The sequence below is a fragment of the Camelus dromedarius genome, chromosome 24, assembly GCF_036321535.1.
Source record: "Camelus dromedarius isolate mCamDro1 chromosome 24, mCamDro1.pat, whole genome shotgun sequence".
Classification (NCBI taxonomy): domain Eukaryota; kingdom Metazoa; phylum Chordata; class Mammalia; order Artiodactyla; family Camelidae; genus Camelus; species Camelus dromedarius.
Genome location: NC_087459.1, coordinates 32,647,653 through 32,667,121, shown reverse-complemented (window position 1 = coordinate 32,667,121; position 19,469 = coordinate 32,647,653). Strand labels below are relative to the sequence as shown.

Here is a 19,469-nt window from a genome sequence, read left to right as displayed (position 1 = left end):
CGCTTTGGCACACCTGTCCCTCAGAGCCCACCTGCCTCCTGTGGGGACCAGGCCTCAGCCAGCCTCCTCTGGGAAGGGGGAGGCGGAGGGACACACCAGTGGGGGCTGTGGATGACACACGCGTGCAGGCCTGTGTCTGTGCGTGAGCCCATCTGGCACGTAACAAGCCCAGGCCGTGGGCAGGGGCAGTGGGGAGGGAGGCTCCCGAGGGGCCCCCCGCGGCCCTTCTCCCACACCCCACCTGGCCCACCTGCCGCCCCCAGCATGTCTCGGCCCCACTGGGCCTGGCCCAGGAAGGAGCCCAACCCTCACCTGGCCCTGCCCACCGAGGGCACGCCTCACACCGGGCGCCCTCCCCTGGCTCTGGGCAAGGAAAGTGGCGTCAGGGCCAGCTGGCGCTAAATGCAGCCCCTATCCTGCCCCTGGCATCGCGCTGGAGGCCTGGCCTTGACCAAGGCCCACTGCCACCTTCACAGCCCTGTCCGTGGCACAGAGGACACCCGCTGCCTCAGATGTCCTCTGTGCATGGACCCCCAGGGAGTCCTGGGAAGGCACAGGCCCAATTCTGGGGGCATCTGCCATCCCATCTCTAAGACCTTAGCTCAGGGGGGTCCTCTGGAAAGTGGCCCCCACCTCCGGCAGCGTGAGGCCGCCTACTCCAGGCAACGTGCCTAGTGTGTGCCCGCCAGGGCCTCGTCACACTGAGCTGCAAAAGCCTGACTGTGGGTCTGAGTCCTCCCCAAGGCCACGGGAAGCCCCAGAGAGCCACCTGGGGGCCAAGTGTGTGTCCTGGCCAGCACAGGGCTCAGGCAGGCTCCCTGCAGACCCCAGCAGGCCGCACAGGCACAGCCAAGCACTCCTCGGGCCCTGCTGCACCCACACCGCCCTGTCTCGTGCCCCAGTCCCTTGGGGGGCCACGTGAGGCCCCTTCCGGATTCGTGATCCCGTCCCTGGGCTGCAGATTCGCTTCCTCTTCTCCAGCCAAAGACTCAGCAGAGCCGCCTTGGCGGGTAGGGGGTCTGGTCCTGACCCCCCCTGAGCCTTCCTGAACTGCACCTGCTGGCAGGGCTCAGGGAGCCTCCTGACCAGACCTGGAAACCACAGGGGCTGTGTTCACGGGCTGGGCGTGCTGACTGGAGCCGGGCCTCCCGTGTCTCCTGGCCCACCGACGCTAGCTGGCCAGTGGCCTCCGGTTCACTTCTGTAGAGGCAACAGCGCCCACCTCCCAGGGTCACCGTGTGGCTTCCCAGAGAAACGCTTCTAAAACAAACAGCACGCGTCTCTTCGGCAGAACAGCTGTAGCTCAGGGACAGAAGCCACAGAGCACCCCGGGCCAGAGCCAAGACAGGGGCTCCCCTGCCTCCCTCCAGTGCATGGGCCCTGCACCCCTGCTGTCCAGCTCACAGCTGCTGTCCACGCAGGGCTGCGCTAGGAGCTGCCACGCTGCCCCTCAACGCGCTCTGTCCCATTTGGCACATGTCTGTCACTTGCAGCCTCAGGATCCTAATCCTGGTGCCGTGGGATGCTGGGTAAGCATTGAGAGCTAAGGACCAAGGACATGGTCCAAAGACCTGATGTTTAAAAGTAGGTGAAAAGTTCTAGTCTTAGGTGGCAGCCCCCGCCCCCCACCCCCCAGGTACAAGCACAAAGGCCGACTCCAGCTGGAGGGGCTGCTTTCTTGTCTCCATTTTCCAAATGTTCCTTTTTCCTATTTTCCAAATGTTCCATGAATGTGTATCACATTCGTAACTAGCAGAGAGGCAATAAATGCTGTTTTTAACCAGAGCGAATTTCCTTCTGATTGTGGGGAAGATGACAACAGGGCCAGCCTCACCCACAGGCACATGCCGACCGTGCTTGAGTCACAGCGTCAAACCAACGTGCTGTGGTCCCTGCTGGGAGACTCCTGGCCCCTGAGGGTCCTGAGACCCAGAGTTCCAATCCCCTGTAAGTGGCCCTCCAGGCTGCACTCACGCACCTCCAGCACAGAGCACGCACCACCTCCAAGGCAGCACGTTCAGACCAGAGGGACTCCCTTATTGAGGGCTGAGGCCCAGGCTTCTCTCTGCCTCAGGGCCTTTGCATGTGCAGTTGCCACTGCCTAGAACCCTCTTTCCCAAGGTCTCCGCACAGCTACCTCACATCTTTAGAGTCTCAAAGGAAACACCTGAGCATTCAGGGCTCTAACGGGAAATGGGTTCACCACCCGCCAAGCTCCAGGTGAGTCCTCACCCTCTGGGTGTTCACAGCCTGGCTCACAGCCTCCACAGCAGCCGAGGTAGCACCTCCTACAAGAAGCCTTCCTTGACTGACTGTTGGGCTCCTGTAGGCCTTGTCCTGACCTGAGCACAGCACTACCACACCAGGCTACAACCACACCAAGTTCTCCTCTGCCTCTTCCAGCCTCCCCTGAACTGGCGGAGATAGTGAGCAAGAATGAGAGACTGAGGGCAGAGACAGCGAGTTTGACCTCTGCCTCAGGACACCAGGGCTGTGGGAGGCTTGGGACAGGGTTATGGGGGGGGGGGGGGAGTCGGGAAGAGTCGTAGGAGTTAAGGGGCAGAACCCCCTAACTAAGTGAAGCCCAAAGAGGTGGATGGACCCACCCAAGGTCACACAGATGGGAAGCTACAAAGCTGGGGCCCAGACCTGGCACCCCGCCAGCCAGGCATCCACACTCCAGCCTGCAGAGAACACTCTGAGATTCCTGCCTGCAGCCAGGACAGCCTTGACCATCGCCATGGAGCAGAGGTTCATCTCAGGCTGCATCAGGTCACCGGCTATGCCACCACCAGGGAGTCTCCTCCCTCCTCTGGGCCTGAGCCCCTCCCCTGTAAAAGGAGTGCTCCACCCATCAGCTGCCCAGGTTTGGGGAGCTCCTGGAAATGGCCCAGCCCCAGGGGAGCCAGGCCAGCAGCCAGGAGGGCAGGTGGGGGATGGAGCGGCACAGAGCAGACCCCAGAAGCCCCTCTGTCTTCCAGCACCTGCCAGCTCACAAATCCCACCAGCCCCTTGCCCACGGCAGCTCCCCGCTGCACGCTGTCCTTCCAGCAAACACCATGAGCCCCTGGGAGACAGCTGTAATGGCCAGGGGCCCCTCTGCTCCAGGACGGAGGCCATGAGAATGTGGGAGCCTGAGACGCTCGGTCCCACAAGAAACCACCAGCCTCGGGATGCAAAATCCCAGCCTCGCCTTGCGGAGGCCCCAAGCCCCCCGTGCAGGGCCAGCCAGGCCTCTGAGAGCTCTCAGAACAGCCCCCATCAGCTCCTGATCCCTGCAGTCACATCCCCCACAGGGGGCCAGCCGCGGGGGACCCAAGAAACCCCTGCCTCCCAAGGCTGATGCTGGCTCCTTGTGTGAGAAAAGGCTACCGACAGCCCCAAACAGTGCCTTCAAACAGGGCCTGGCCCATGGCGTTTCCAGTGGGTTTTATTGGCTTCCCAGCAGTGGATGGTGGGGGCAGTAAACAGCAAAGAAGGACAAACACTGGACTTCCCAAGCCACACCACCCCCCACTCCTGCACCAGGCCCCGCCTTTCTCCTGGATGGCCTAGGAAGCAGAAGCCTCCTCCCTAGCCGGGCACAGCCCACGTGGCAGAAGAGGACTGCCAGGCCCCAGCAGCCCAGGTGGGTGCCGGCCACAGATAGGCCCCCAGGCCAGGAGGATAAGGGGTCTACCATCCACCAGTGGGACGACGGTAGTTGTCCCCCAACAGCTATGAATGCTCCACCAGGGGAGGCAGGAAGCGGCCCCAGACGACGGCCAGGCTGACCCGCCGCCCACTCACTCAGAAAGGGAGCCCGTGGGCTGCACGCCCAGCACAGAGCAGGCGCACAGGGCTCCCACTTCCCCACCGACCCTGCAAAGAAGGCGCACCAGCCTGAACTTCAGGATGAGTCAACGAAGGCTCAGAGAGGTCAAGCGCTTGCCCAAAGCACCAGCACAGGAGGGCAGGGGCAGGACGCACGCCTAGGTCTGGCTCGCTCCACAGCTCTGTGCCAGCAGTGGAGGTGGCGGGGGATGGAGACAGGCTGGTTTCCACACTGTGAATTATTCAGTGGCTAATTCTGCTCCTCGGAGAGGAGGCAGGAGAGAGGGTGAGTCAGAGCCCCTCCACAGTGGAGGCGAACGGTGCTCTCGGAGGAGGCCGGGGGCAGAAGCCAGGGTCCTCTCGGGGGCAAAGGGCCCTGCAGGAGGCCAGGCTGAGCGGCGGTGGGGGGGCTTGGCCACCATGCTTGATGCCTCCACTGGCCGCAGGCCTCAGCCCCTCACTCACTACCCACCACATGCCAGGGTGCCCAGGAGGTCAGGAGGGATGGCAGCCAGATCAGTCGTGGTTGGCAGCATGTGCAGGTGGCAGCCCACGGGCCAGCAGGAAAGCTGTGTGGGCACCCCCGGTACCCCTGGAGCTTTAGAACTGGCAAGTAGCAGAAAACTTCCTTAAGTAAGAGACATTGTCCTGTTCTGTGGAAGCAGAGCCCTGGGGACAGATGTGACAGAGCCATCACAGGTGAAGCTCCTGGGACAAACAGAGGAACAGGGTGGCCTCCAGCCCAGGCTTCCAGAACCCGGGCACATGGCTTTATAAGAACCCTGCTGTCCCCGCATGTGCTTGGGCCAATCCCTTGCCCCCTTTCTAATCCGCTTAGAAACAGATCAGCAGGACTAGGGGACCGGCCGCCAGGTGAGGGCTGGGCGGCGGGCTCCCCTGCAGAGCTGGGGTTCTGGTTCTCCTCCTCTGGATAAGGGAGGCCACAGCAAAGGACAGAGTTCTGAATTGTCCAGGTGTGACACGGTCCACGGAATACTGGACCTCCAGGCCATCTGGATGAGCAAAGCCATTTCCACCTCACCCTGGGGCTCTGCATTCATCCCTGAAGAGAAACCTAGAGATGTGCCAGGTGACTAGGAATCCCAGTCATGGGGGTTCTGGAAGCTGGATCCCCAGACAGGAAGGAAATGCCACAGCCTGGTCTCCTGCCCTGCGCCCAAACGGCAGTGGCTCAGTGATGGGGGTGGCACTGGGGCTTGGCAGGACCCCGGACCTGGGGCTCCAAGGGGAGAGTCTGGTCACATGGGGAGAGGGCTGCAAAGGGTCCATGCTGTCCCCGAGCTCTGCCCAGGCTTAGTTCCTTTCCAGCCTTCCAGACGGAGGCCCATCTGCATCCCTGTGGCCAGCCCTCCCTCCCTCCCTCAGGTGCTATAGGCAGCCGGGTCTCTGGGCAGGCACTGTGTGTCCATTCCACAACCTGGCTGTCCAGCAGGGGGTCATTACCAGCCAGGGAGGGTTGGCAACTACACAGACCACTCACCCACCAAGAATCTGGCAGTGAGTGAGTGGGATTCCCGGGCTGGGGGTGAGGGGGCTGCACCCAATGCTCTCAGGCAACAGCTGTGGTCTCAGAGCCCTGGGGTCCTCTGGGTAAGGGGCTCTGCCTGGCAACACCCCCAGGGTGCCCCTGGTCAGGTGCCCGGGCAGGCACTGACAGCTGGCAAAGAGGACTCCATGGAAGGGAAGGAGTTGGCTCCATGCAACCCCAGAAAGGAGGGTCTCAGTGACTCCAGAGGGGAAGGCTAGAATTTGCAGAAGCTGTGGACCCTCCACGGGGGATGAGGAGCCCTCAGACTCTCCAGCAGGGGAGATCCGTGATTGAGGGGGAGACCCTCCAGAATCACAGGGGCTGTGACCCACGAGGAGGAGTGGGACATAATCCTCGATGGAGGGTGGGGAGTCTTTGGCCCCTCCAGGAAGAGAGGGCCACGACCCTCGGGGAGGGGGCGCAGGACCCACGGAGGAGGAGGGGGCCGCGACCCTCGGTGGGGGATGGGGAGTCTTTAGACCTTCAAGAAAGAGGGGGAAGCACCCTGGGAAGGGGGATCGTGACTCGCAGGAAGGGGGGCCATGACCCTCGGAATGGAGGGGCCGTGACCCGGAATCTGACCCCGACCCAGGGGACCCGTGTCACCTGCTGGTAGTCGGTGTCCTCGGGCCGGAACTGGCTGCTGGTGGTCTCCCAGCGCAGGTTGAAATGGGGCAGCCGGTGCAGGAGGCTCACCCACCAGGGCGCCGCGTAGCTGACCCCGGCCATGGCGGGCCGGCCGCTGGGGCGCGCGGCCGCCGCGGGGCTCCCTGGCTGGTCTGGGGCGCGGGGTTCAGGGGCCCGCCGACCCCGGCCTTGCCGCCCGCATAGCCCGCGCGCTCCTGGGCCCGGCCCGGCCCGGCTCGGCCCGGCTCGGCCCGGCTCGGCGGCGCTCGGCTCCGCTCGGCCGCCCGCACCCGCCGCCTCTTTGTTCGCCGCCGCTGCCGCCGCCGCCGCCGCCTCCGCGCGCCCCCGCCCACCGCCCCGCCCCACCCCCGCGCCGCCATTGGCCCGCCGCCCGCCGGCCCCGCCCCGAGCGCCCCGCCTCCGTACCGAGCCGCCATTGGCACGCGGTCGAGGCTCCGCCCACCCGGGCCCCTTCACTACCCGGACGAGGGCCGCTGGCGGGGGATGGCAGGGAGGGCCTGCAATCCTGGCAGCGGTCTCTCCGTCCGCAAATGGGCCTGGGGGCCCGAACCCTGGCTGCAGGCGTAGATGTGCTTCTCCTGGGCACGCCCGTTGGTTAGGCTATTGCATGTTCACCGAGCTTCTGCGGGGACGGCCTGGAGGGGCTGGGCTGGACCCCAGCATGCAGCCGCGGCTCACACACAGCCCATGTGTTGTCCCGCAAAGAACTCAGTGAACTGTCTGTAAAACAAGGATGATTTGGAGGCAGAGCCTGACTTGGTGACCTAGAGCTGTGTGGTCTTGGGCAAGTCACTTAACCTCTCTGAGCATCAATGTCCTCGTATGTAGTAGGGGAATACGACTGTAAAGTACTCAGAACATCAGAGTGTGACTCAGTCCAAGTAAGTGGCCTGGGGGGGTGGAGGTAAATTCAGTTCCTACCCAGCCTTCCCTTTGCGGCAGGTTGGGTCTTTTGTCAGGACCTAAGAGAGAGACAGTGTCCTATCCTGGCTCCTCTGGGCCTGGAAATGCAGGCAGCTGCTGGGGAGGGCTGAGCATGGACTTTGAAGTCACACAGCTGCACTTCCTAGTGGGGCATCTTCGTGCTTGTTACGCAAGATGGGGACCGCACAAACAGAGGCAGCTGGAGGCGCTGTGGGCGCCCCAGGGGTAGAAGTGTGTGCTCTGGACTTCCTGCATTCTGAGAAACAGGTTTCCACACCTGGGGCTCTGCTGTCTGCCATGCGTGGGCTCGGGCAGCTCTGTGGCTGGGCTAGACTCTTGCAGGCAGGGACAGCTCTGGGCAGTGGCTTCCCAAGAGGACTGTCCATCTACTCATCTGACTGCCCTGACGCACCCGTTTTCCTGTGATAAGCCCAGTGGGCCCCAGTGGACCCTCCCACAAGCAGACGAGAAAGGGATATGTGGGGAAAAAGGCCTTTGCGATGCTGTGTTTTCCACTTTCTGGGTAATTCACAGACACCACCCAGTGGGGGAATAACAGCCAGGCAGGTGAAGGGAGGTCACATTCTCCAACCCTAAAGGGGAGAGGTTCTGGTCCCTGATGTTAGCTGCAGATCACACAGCCATAGACCCTGGCTTTGTTCGCTGTGATTCGCATGCCACCAGCACCAGCATGGCAGGCCTACCAGGGTCCCTAGGTGGAGGCATGGGGTTCCTGAGCTCCTTTCCACCTTCCCAGAAACCTCACAGAGTTGTGCATTTTCCTCTGGCAGGGCAGAAAGCCAGAGCCAAACATCATGTGAAATGAGAACTCAGGTGTGCCGGGTTGACTTCTGTCCTCCCAAAAGATGTGTCCAAGTCCAAACTCGTGGTGCCTGTGACTGTGCTCTTGTTTGGGAACAGGGTCCCTGCAGATGTGGTCGAAGTCGCACTAGATTACGGAGGGCCCTGGTCCAAAGACAGTGGCCTTGTACAAGGGAAGCCTGAAAACAGTGATGCAGAGATACAGAGACACGCAGAGGGCTCCATATGAGCACAGAGGCAGAGCGGGGGTGATGGAACCTCAAGGACTGCTGAGCCACCGGTAGCTGGGAGAGGGGCCGGACCCTCACAGCCTCAGAAGAAACCAACCCTGCTGACACCGCTACCTTGGACTTCAGCCTTCAGACCTGAGATAATACATTTCTGTTGATTAAGCTGCCCCCTGCGTGGTCCTGTTACAGCTGCCACAGGAAACATACAGCAGGCTGTCCCGAGCTTTCGTTTGGCTGGCGTTCTGTGTCTCTGATCGGCACAAAATGGCAAAGGAGCTCGTCTTTGATTGCCACTTGCAATATATTTGGTGGGTGAAACCTTTTCTTAATGGGACCCACAGAGGAAGAATGACAAAGGAGGTCCAGGAAGGAGAAAAGGAGGACCCACAACATACAGCTCTGGAAAAGCACCTCCGGGGCCTCGACTGGGGAGCCTGAGCCCAGAACCTGCTCCTACCTGAGGTCTGGGTACTGGGGACAAAATCCCCATAGATCTGAAAAGCCCTGAAAAATCATGGTTTCCTGGGAACAAGTAGGGGCCAGGGGCTCTGGTGTCCCACGCCTGCAGCTGTGTGATCTCAGGATCTTTACTTCTGTCCCTAATCTGCACAACACAGTTCCTGTGGCTCCAGGGGGGTGAGGGTTAGAGAATGCCAGGTGACGGGGCAGGACTCAAGGAAGGCCCACCCCAACCCCACCGCCTTCCTGCTTGGCGCTCCCTGGCTGGAGCTGCAGTGGTTCTTCCTGCCTGTCCCGGGACCACTGTGGCTGGAGGCTGACTTGAGCCCCATTTGACAGATGGAGCAACTGAAGCCCGGGTCCTGCCGTTGCTCAGGGGGCATGAGATCCACATGCGTGCAGGCAGGCAGCCAGGATCCAGCCTCATCCAGGCCAGACAGCCTGAAACAGGGCTCCAGTGCCTGGAGAAGTCAGAGAGGATTTGGTCTGCAGTGCTGGCCACCGAGCAGGATGCCAAGGGACACACCTTCATTGACCTGGCAGTGACTCAGGACAAGGTGGCCGATGGGGAAACAGCTAGTCTTCCCCCAACTGAGGAAGCCGCTCAGGCAGCAGTAAGAAGCCGCAGCCTCCCATCCCCTCCACCATGGGGGCCCGGAAGGACCCAGCAGGGCTGGGCTCACGGGGGCAGGAAGGACCAGCTGAGCTGCCCCGAGCACCTACTTCCACAATCTCCTCTGGCCCCCAGCCGGGTTCCTACGTCACAGAGCCAGTGACGAGGGGGTTTTCGAGGTTCAGAAATGAAGAAACTTGCTCCTAATGCACACATTCATGTGGAAAGCAGATGGGTCTCAGCTTCCTTTATTTGCAGTGGGTCCCACCCACTGGGGAGGCCGTGCAGTCCAGGCTGTGTGTGGAAGGCCAGGCTGCGTGCCCAGCTCCCAGAATGCTCCATCTTTGGGCATCATTCTTTCTTTGCTCTCACCCAGGATTTCTCAGCTCCAAAGCCCAGGAGTTTCCCTTTCCTTTCTTTTGAAATTAACTACCTTCTTCTCCAAGTCACAGGTCCTCTGGGCCTCAGCCTTTTGATGGCTAAAATGGGTAGAGTCCTACTTAAATGTGAGACGTCTGTAAGACAACATGACACAGCGGCACTATTCGTGACAGACAAAAGGCCACAACAGCCCAAATGTCCATCAGCTGATGAACCAATAGACAGAACGCAGTACCGCCACACGGTGGAATATTACTCAGCCACGAAAAGGGATGAGGCACTGAAACACAGTACAACACGGATGAACCTCGAAAACATGATGCTCAGTGAGAGAAGCCAGACACAAGAGGCCACGTACTGTCTGATTCCATTCATAGGAAATGCCCAGAAGAGAGGAATCCATGGAGACAGAAAGTAGATTAGCTGTTGCCAGGGGCTGGGAGAGGGGGATGGGAAGTGACTGCTTAATGGGTCAGGTGGGGTTCTTTTTCGGATGATAAAATGTTTTGGAAATAGTGATAATTGCACAACAGTATGAACAAACTTAATGCCACTGAATTGTACCTTAAAAAACGGTTTCGTATATTTTATCACATGCACAAATGAGTCTGTGTAAAAGGGGCTCACTCAGCGTCTCCCTGTCTGCCTGCCTGCCTGCCTTCCTGGAAGTAGATTTTGTGAGTGAAGGACAGGGATGAGAAAATCTGCAGAGAGTGAACTGAGGGCTGAGCTGCTTGGAAGCATCTGGTAGAAGCATCTGGAACGGAGGAGGAGGCAGGCCAGGCCAGGAGCTCCCCAGGGTCTGTCTCCTGAGCCAGGAAGGTGGCTGGATTGAGGCTTCTGAATGGTTTGTCCCAAGACCTGTAGGCACTGGGAGAAAGGCCAGGCAGGGGCTGGGTACCCCGTCGCTGGAGCGGAAGCCAGAACAATGGAATCCCCTGCGTTTGGACCGTGTCCAGCGAGGTTCACATTTTCTGTGGAGACAGAGCTTGTGAGAATTGGCAGGGAAAGGAGCGGGCTGGAGGCCGAGTTTCCCCTGGTCCCGCTGAGATGCACAGCCAGCCCAGCGCCCAGTCCCCATGGACACCTGGCTATAACAAAGCCACAGGAGTGCTGCTTTCAAGTTGGCTGTGATGGAATTGCCCCGTGGCTCTGGGGCCTGGGAGAGATGCCAGCCAGTGTGGTCCCCAAGTGGGCCACACGAGCCAGCCAAACAGACCTAGCCAGAATGGTGATGTGCACACCTCTGGCTTGCCTGGAGTCACCTAGCCAGCAACCTCGCCTACCCACAGAGCTCCAGGGAACCAGGAACTCGGCAGGGATGGCCTCCAAGCTGCCAAGGATGCTCAAACCCCAGCACGCACCACTGATCTCTCGCTCGGAGCCTCCTTACTCTTGCTTCACACACAGTACTGACAAGACTGCTCTCCGTGTCCCAAGCCCAACACAGAGCAGCAGCAGCACCCGGGGGTAGGTATCATGGAAGGAGACTGGCACTGGATGAAAAGGTGCACCCTCCCCGTGCGGGTCCCTGGTCCCTGCCCACCTGCCCAGCCCCACCTAGCAGCTGTGGTCAGCGCTTTGCCGAGAGTCACGGGACCTGGGCTCATGCCAGGCTGTGCCTGCCAGCTGTGAGCCCTGCGGGAACCTGCGTCCCCTTCAGGGACCTCAGTGCTCACCAAGCCCATCTCCCCACGTTATAGCAGAGGAAGCTGAGGCTCCAAACCACAGCCCGGGAAGAAAGCAGGAGGCTGTATTCGGGAGAGAGGGTGACTGTGCGTGCACACACACACTTGCACAAATGCCTTTCACGCCCAGAGTCTCACTTCATCCTTGCACGAGGCAGACGACCGCCATCCCCATTTTAAGAGAAGGAAACAGGCTCTGAGAAGTGGGTGCAGAGGGAAGATGGAAACCCCTTTCTTTTCTGGTTTAATTCCCTCTCCAGTACAGCCCGCCGAGTGTTGTATTTTTAAAAGGCCAATGTGTTGGTTGTCCACTGCTGCATAAAGGAACCACCTCAAAAGTCAGTGTTTTAAAACCACCACCACGATGTTTGTTCACAAGTCCAGGGGGTCAGCAGCCTGGCCCCAGCTGGGTTCTTACGCTGTCACCAGGAGTTGCTCATGCGGCAGATCCACTGGGGCTGGATGGTCTCTGATGGCCTCGTTCATGGCTGGTGGCTGGTGCTGACTCAACAGACCACGTGGCTCCAGCCGGCTGCCTTGGGCTTCTTGACCTGGTGTCTCAGGGAGACAGGAATGTGCAAGCTGGAGGCCCGAGGGCTAGTCTGCTCGGGTCCCACTTACTCATGCTCCTTTGGCCAAAGCCCATCACAGCCAAGCCCAGGCCAAGTTTCTACAAGGGGCAGGTGGGACAGAGCAAGGCAGGACCCGAGGCTGTGGACACAGGGCCAGGACTGTGACCGCCTTGACTCAGCGGCCCCCCAAATGGGGAGAGACTTCCCCGCGCTACAGTGCACTGGGGGATGCCCCCTGGGCAGCCAGTCAGTTCCATTCCACCCTGGTGGGCACAGGGGAGGGGCCGGGCTGGGCAGCTGGGAGAGGTGGGTCAGGGAGGCTGAGGGGCCTCTGGGCTCCTCCTGGCAGCCTCACGGACCTCCACGCTGTCTCCAGGAGCAGTGGGCGGGGGTCTCCGGCCCTTTTTGGGCTGGGATCTGAGTTGGAGACGAAGGCTGACTGGGCAGCCTTTGGGAGGGCGGGCTGCCATTGCGCTGCCCTGCGCCTGGGGAGAGAAGACGCCTTTCCGGGATGTCGGGAGCAGCCCAGCAGCGCTAGGGAGGAGCTCCTCCCCCACCCCCCACCCCACCCCCGCCTGCACTTCCCTCTCCGCAGCCCCACCAGCCGCTCTCCAGCCTGGGCTCCCTGGTGACAGTGTGCCCTCCACCAGGCAGCTTCCCAAGCCTCCGTCTCCCCTCCCCACCCACCCCCACCCCCAGCCCCGGCCCAGTGGTCCCAGGACCACACTGGAAAGAAAGAGGGTGTCGACAGGAGTAGCCTGGCTTCCTTCCCTCATTGGTGGTAACCTGTCCCCCACGTGACCCGCTCAAGTTGTCTGTCACTCACCCACAGCCAGGAAGTCTCCACCTTGCCTGGGAGAGGCTGGGCCACAGCTCCCATCTGGGAGGCCCCCCTGGGTCCCCAGGTTCAAGCCGGGGCTGGACAGACCATGCTCCCTCACACACAGGGTGCCCTGTCCCAGGGCCAGGGCCAGGGAGTCAGTGTGGGCCAGGCGCCCCCCATGTCCCCAGGGTGGGCTGCCTCATCGGGGGAGCCTTGAGGACCTCCCGCTGCCCAGGGAAGTGTGCCCAGCCTGTGCTCAGAGGAGGAGGCCCCTGGCCCAGGTCGCCCAGAGCTGCTCCTCCTCACCACCCGGTCTCTGTGAAGGACTCTGACCGCGCTGCTCTCCTGCTGGCTCCTTCCTGGCTCCCAGGGCCTCAGGATCAAGTCCAAAGTCACCAGCATCTGCTCCTGCTGACCCCCCTCCGTCTCCTGGGGGTGCAGGGTGGGCAGGGTCAGGAGAGGGGCAAGGTAAAGGCATCCGGAAGTGAGGCCATGATGACAACATATCACGGCCGGGCCCTTGGTCGGTGCTCCACGCGTGTTTCTGGAACAGACATCATCACCATGCTCTCAGAGAGCTCCCCTGTCTGGCACAGGCCCGCCCCGGCCACCGGCTCACCGCCGCCCAGAGACACGGATGGATCCTGTCATTCCCTTGTTTACAGAGAGGGAGACTGAGGCTCACCCAGGTCCCCGGCCAGGATGGCTGGGGCCCTTCGCCTGGCTCTCTCTGCCTGTGGGCACAGGGACCCTTTCCTCCCCAGACATCCCAGCTGGATCTGCGGCACGGGCGGGAGACGTCGGGGAGCAAGAGGTCCCACCGGGCTCCCCTCCCTGATGCCCAGGGCTGAGGCCCCGGCTGCGTGGGCCCTGCTGCACTAACGGCCTGGGAGTGCATGGAGATCCTGAGGAGGGACGGGAGGCTGGAAACATGCTCCCCATCTGAGGCTGCTCCCTCTCCGTTGGCCGGCCCTTCCTCCAGGGGCCCTGGGATGCCCTGAGCCCTCTCCTTTCTGCAGGGGTGCCTGGGAGAGGGCCGGCTTCACTGGGCTCTGATGGGCACTGGGGTGGGGGCAGCGTTCAGAGGGTTCCTCACCAGCCCTGGGGCCACTGTGTGCCCTCCCAGCTGCCAGCGGGCCTTCCACCTTCTGAAATGCAAATCGCCCGTCATCCTCCTGCCAGCAGCCCTTCCCTGTTCCCACGGCTCCCAGCGTGAGGGCCAAACTCCTTGGGCAGAATGTGCAACCCCCCTTGGCCTCTGCTTCCCTCCTGAGCTCCGTGGCCCCCACTGCCCCTGGCCCACCAGGCCCCAGCCGCCTGGTGCCATTTTTGTCTGGGGTGGGGGTGGGGCGGATGGTTTCCTCTGCAGAAAGACCCCCCTCCCTCCCTGCTCAGCTCCAGCCCCTCAACCCCTCTTCTGCGTGTGTCTGTTGGGGGTTAGGGGGAGTTCCTGACCCCATGGCTGCTGCCCCCCTGCAGGCCATGTCCCTGGGCCCCTCCCGCCAGGGACCTCACCGCCGTGGTGAGGAGCACTTGGCCGGAGTTCTGCCCACTTGGGCCCCAGCACCTGCGCAGGTGAACGTTGGGTGGTGAAGGAATTTACTCCAGTCCCACCAAGCTCAGCCTGGGTGAGAGACAGACTTGCAAACAGATGAAACACACCTTGATGGCATGCACAGAGTCCCTCGCTCCCTCAGTGCCTGGCATGCTGCGAACGTGCAGGAAATCTTAAAACATACAAAATGAACTCATTTTGTGAGAACACAAAGAAAGGAGGGGCTGATTCCAAAGAGCTGCTCAGCAGCCGTTGGGGCAGGAGGGCGGGCTTGGGGAAAAGGACATTCCTGGCTGGGAAACAGCTCATGCTGGGGCCAGCTGGAGGTGGGGAAGGGCCTCGTGGGGAAAGGGCGGCTGTGCGTGGCTGGACAGGGGATGGTGGACCAAGCAGGGTGCCACGCGGAATCTAAATGAGTCTGCTGGGTGAGGGGCTGGTGTGTGTTCACACTGGTTCTTAACCAAGGACCCAGGGCCCTGACCGTGGAAGGAGATGAGGAGCAGGGAGGAGAGTGCTGGCCTTCCCACCGGACCTATCCTCTTCCTCCGTAGCAACAGCGCCTCCCACTTTCATTGTCTATGGCCTTCTAGAATAAAAGACATTTCCAGGCTCCCTTGTAGCTGGATGTGCAACAATGTTCTGACCTATGGGATATGAGTGCGAAGTGTTCTCAAGTGAGGGGACACCGCCTGCTTCCTTCCAGCTGCCTGGAATTCTTGTGTTGTGGCTGGAGCTCAGGCAGCCAGTTCGGACCATGAAGCCTTGTGCTCAGGAGAGGGAAGCCACAGAAGAGTACAGGACTTTGAAAACCGTGCAGCCTTCATACCTCACCTGTGCTGCTTTCCTCGGACTTTGGAAACTCCTGACTTGTTTGGGTTACTGTTACTTGGGGTGTTCTCAGACTCCAGTCAGACCTAAGTCTCGGAAATGGGAGGACGGAGAGGAGGGCTCAGATCCTGAGGACTCACCTGGGACACAATGGACAGAACTTGGTTGCTAATTGGAGGGGGGCTCCAGGGAGTGAGAAGGGAGTGCCAAGGCTCCCCCCGAGATCCTGTGTTGGGAGGCCGGGAGAATGGTTCACTCCACGTGCGCTAAGCACTTTTTGTGTGCCAGGTACCACAAGAGCATACAGGCGACTCACAGCATCCCCTGCTGCAAGGCGCTATCGGTCCAGGGGGCACGGACGGCACGATGGCAGAGCCCCGACGGAGGGAGGGGAGTCCCTCCCCCAGGAGCTGCTGGGCCCTTCATTTATTCACTCCGCACAGGCACTGAGCACCTACTATGTACCAGGCACCGTGTGAGGGCTTGGGAACAGCAACAAGCACCCCCTACCTGGAGAGGAGCTTATCTTAGGGGGTCTGATGGGGGAGTCAATCACCAAATAATCGTGGCTTTAAGTGGAAAAGCATGACTGCTGAGTGAACCCCTGCCACGAGTGATTATGCCAGGGCCACGGGAGGGGCCACGGAGGCTCCGAGGGGATGTGTGATGCACCAGCCGCATCTGGTTGGGAGACTCCTGGGTGCAAGGGGTGCGGGCTCCCACAGGCAAGTCCCCGACGCATCTCCCACATGTTCCTGACCCCTGACCTCATGCAGCAGTGGACAGCTCATGGGGCCTGGCCAGAGTGAGTCTGGGCCAACTGGTCCAGGAGGCGGGGCTGTTCAGGAGAGGCTGAGGTGGGAGGTGGGCTGCTGTGGGCAGGCAGGGACATGGAGAGGAGAAGACAGCCTTGGGCCATGTTTAGCAGGTGAAGTCGATAGGATTTTTTGTTGAAGGGGAGGGTGGAGGGCATGGCTCAAGTAGTAGAGTGCATGCTTAGCACGGACGAGGTCGTGGGTTCAATCCCCAGTATCCTCCTCTAAAAAAATTAATAAACGTAATTACCTCCTCCTCCCAAAACAAAAAAGAATTAAAAATAATAGAATGATAAATTTAAAAAAAAAGGATTTTTTGTTGAAGGATTGGAGATGGCGAGGAGGGCGTCACGGGAGTCACCCCCGACCCAGGCGTCTGACCTGTGGGATAATGATGGTAGGGTGAGGAGGCCTAAAGGCGAGCCTGCCTGGGAGGGGAGAACCGTGTCATCTGAACATTTTTAAGTGGGGTAAGATACATACAACATATGGTCCAGGTTCAGGAGTTGGGTTTTGTCCTGGAGTCCGTGGGACACTGTTGGGGTCACCCAGCCTCACTGCAGATGTTGAGCGCTCTGAGCAGGAGTGCCGGGGCCTGGGGACTGACTGTGGTGGGTGAGGAGGACCGTGCCTGGCTCAGGCCCGGACACAGGGAGGCTGTGGTGCACTGAGATGGGACCACTGGCCGGGGGCAGGTTAGGGGCAGAGGTAAGTCCAAGCTGGGCTCGGCCGAGTCTGAGGCATCTGAGATGTGTCTGTGCAGACCCCGACACCAACATTTAGGGTCTGGGTGTTGGGGTCAGAGCCCTGGGGACACCCACGTCTAACAAGCATCAGAGGAAGGGCTGGTAGAGGCCAGGGGGCGGGGGGAGACGTGTCAGTGGGGAGTGGGGTGGGGAAGGGGCAGCTGCGTCCCAAACTGCAGAGAGTGTGGCCATCACCGCGCTGAGCCTGGGGGAGGCCCTCTGAGATGGGATGGCAGTGGACGGGGCTGCTACTAGCAGGGGAAGCGACTCTCTCTGTGAGCTGTGCCCCCAGCCCACCTACCCCCAGGCTTCCTGGCTTCCATTCCTTCAAAGTGGGGTGGAAGGGAGGGGCTGGGAGGCAGCCTAAAAGGTGGCCCCGGGGAGCCTTGGCACACATCGGACCCTCTGCTTTGAATCCCCGGCAGTTCTGGCCTTAATTAACGAATAGCTCAGGGGCACCCCCTCTCCCTATTCAGAAAGGACACGGCACCATGGAAACGTCCCCCAGATTCCCTAGGCAGGCGCTGTCTAATGGGGCCACCCTCTGGGCCTGAGCTGCCAGGGCAGGGGTTCCCGGGAGAAGGGAAGGTGCTGGCGTCTGGGCTGAGCAGCCCAGGCCCGTCCCCACCCGCAGCTCTCCTGTGCTCAATCCAGCCGCAGCGAAAGGAGCCGGGGACCTGGATTCTGGCTTTTTTTCCTATATTCCCCTGTGATTTTGAGGAATCTCGTATTTAAAATCATCTGGGCAGGGCCCTGGGGGACACTCAGTCACCAGCCTTTAGGAGGCTCACAGGCCTTTCCTGTTACATGAAGACTTGCCGAGAGCACCAGGCCGGTGGCAGGAACAGGGGAGAGGGATTCTGTGTTTGCGCACGTGTGGATGTGTGTGCACGTGTTTATTTACGCCTTCCCGCCAGCTTTCCTTCACCGGTGGTGGGGAGGCCCAGAGGTGGACCTTACTCCGTTCTCCTCTCACAGGCTCCAGCTGAGATCTAGCCTCCGCCCCCGCCCCTCAAGGCTGCCTCTCTGCCGGCAGCCCCAGCCTCACGGCAGAGCAGTGGCAGCAGGCTTGTGGCTGGGTGGAGTGTGTGATGAACCCAGCCTTGCCCTGTCCCAGCCTCAAGGCCCAGCCAGCTCCTCTGAAAGCGCCAAGTCCCCCAGATGAACCATTTGCTGACAGGACACATGGTGATCGGGTGCAAAGACGGCCTCGGGCAAGGGCTGGAGCCAACCAGCCAGTGGCTTTAGACAAATTCAAAGACGGTGGCTTCAGACAAAGCCACAGGTGCACCGTGTGCTGTGCAACAAAATACTGGAAAACCGTGTTTTCCCGCAAGTCAGCTTTATTTTTGGGGGGGGGGGTCACTGGCATCTATTTGATGCCAAGTAAATTATTTCATCCCTGCTCCTAAAGTAAAAATTAAATAGAATTGCAGGAAATACTTACCCCCTCCCTTGTTTCTTGATGTCTAAGTCCTCACGCGTGAGCCAAGAAGAGAAGCTTCAGACAGATGCACGAGGTCACGCGGGGAGGGGAGCAGGCTGCGGGGTCCCCTCCCTCCAGTTGCCTCTTCACTCCCAAGCCGGTGCTGTGACCAAAGCAAAAGCCAGAAGCCCAGAAAAATGGGGTTTCTGCAGCATGAGCTGCAGCACTTGGAGGTAATGAAAAGTCTCAGGTTTGCAGGGTGACCAAGACAAGCGCCCTGCAAAGCAGCCGACAGCGATGAGCAGCACGGAGAGAAACGCTCGCCCCGCCAAAGATTCACAGATAAACCACGCGCGAGGTCAGGACGCTGCCCAATACAAACGTGGGGACCGCGGGTCCACCAGCTCCTCCCGGGGCCACCTGACGCTCTCACATTTCAGCTCCCAGATGCGAGTTCAGGAGCACTGGCAGACCTGGGGAGCTTGGCAAGCCTCCCCCTGGAGAAGCAGGTGGCAGGTCTGTGTGGCAGTGTCCGCTCCTCAGAACTGCTCCTTTGGAAGCAGACACTGCTTCCAAAACCACAGGAGGGGTTTGAATGGGCTGAGACAGGGTCTAAGGGAATTTAGATTTTATCCAGATCTTGCGGGTGAATGAGGCTTTCGGCAGAGGGTATTTCTTTCTTGAAACTGAGGCAAAGCTCTGTGGCACCCATCCTAGGAGATCTGAGCTCGGTGGCCAGGCTTTTCCTAGTGCAACTGGTCTTTTCGTTGGGACGGTCTTCCTGAAGGGCCGTGGGGCCCGTCCAGCGGGGCAGCACCAGAGGCCAGCACAGGGGGAGGTGGGCCCTCCAGGCCCCAGGCCCGTCTCCTGCCCCTCCCTGTGCGGCTCCCACAGCCCTAAAACCCCAGCCTCAGGCCCCGGGCCCTGTAAGCACACTGGGCACCTGGCATTCTCCAGGGGACAGATCTGTGCAGTGTCTGAGGGTCACAGAGCCGCAGTGAAGGGCACTGACCACTGGACGTCAGCTGAGGTCACAGCCCTGAGCTATGGCTTCAAGACTGCTTATTTTTACTAGATCAACACCCAAGGAGCAGAGGCAGACCCATGTATGAATTTACAACGCTCTGGGGCGTTTTCTTAGAAAACTCAGGTCCACGCGCAGACCTTGCCTTTCTCAGCTCTGCTGACGGCCAGGCCCCTGCAGTAACACCAGACCTGGGGTGTACAGTGGTCTAGATGCCCTGAAGCTTGCACCCAAGCCTGAGGCTTTTCCTCTTCGTCCATCAGCAAAGCCTCATCTCACAAAGAACCAGAGCCCAGCTTCTGAAAAGACCTCTGTGCCACACCCCTGGGGCTGTGGCCCCTGGGAGCCGAGCCAGGGTCTGCACATGGCGAGGGGCAGCGGTGGGGGGCGTGGGGCAGCGGTGGGGGGCGGTGTGTGTGCGTGCTGGCAGGACACTTCTCCGTCCCTCCCACCCTCCCTCTCCCCTGGCAGCCCCGCGGAGGCTGCCGCACCTGCCTCTGTTCTTGGGGAACAGCTTTCCCTCTGCAAGTTTCAAAATCAGACATGATGCTGC

At 60.6% G+C, this 19,469-nt stretch overlaps 1 protein-coding gene across 3 annotated transcripts in view; it reads right to left on the bottom strand.

The window, feature by feature from the left end:
* Positions 1 to 6,276, bottom strand: part of TTYH3 (tweety family member 3) — a 29,162-nt gene extending 22,886 nt beyond the window's left edge. For all 3 annotated transcript variants that reach the window (XM_031471303.2, XM_031471302.2, XM_064478747.1), the window contains exon 1: positions 5,969 to 6,276. In XM_031471303.2, the coding sequence (XP_031327163.2) occupies positions 5,969 to 6,091 (123 nt within the window). In that variant the 5' untranslated portion in view covers positions 6,092 to 6,276. The remainder of the gene's footprint in view (positions 1 to 5,968) is intronic.
* Between the last annotated feature and the right edge of the window lie 13,193 nt (positions 6,277 to 19,469).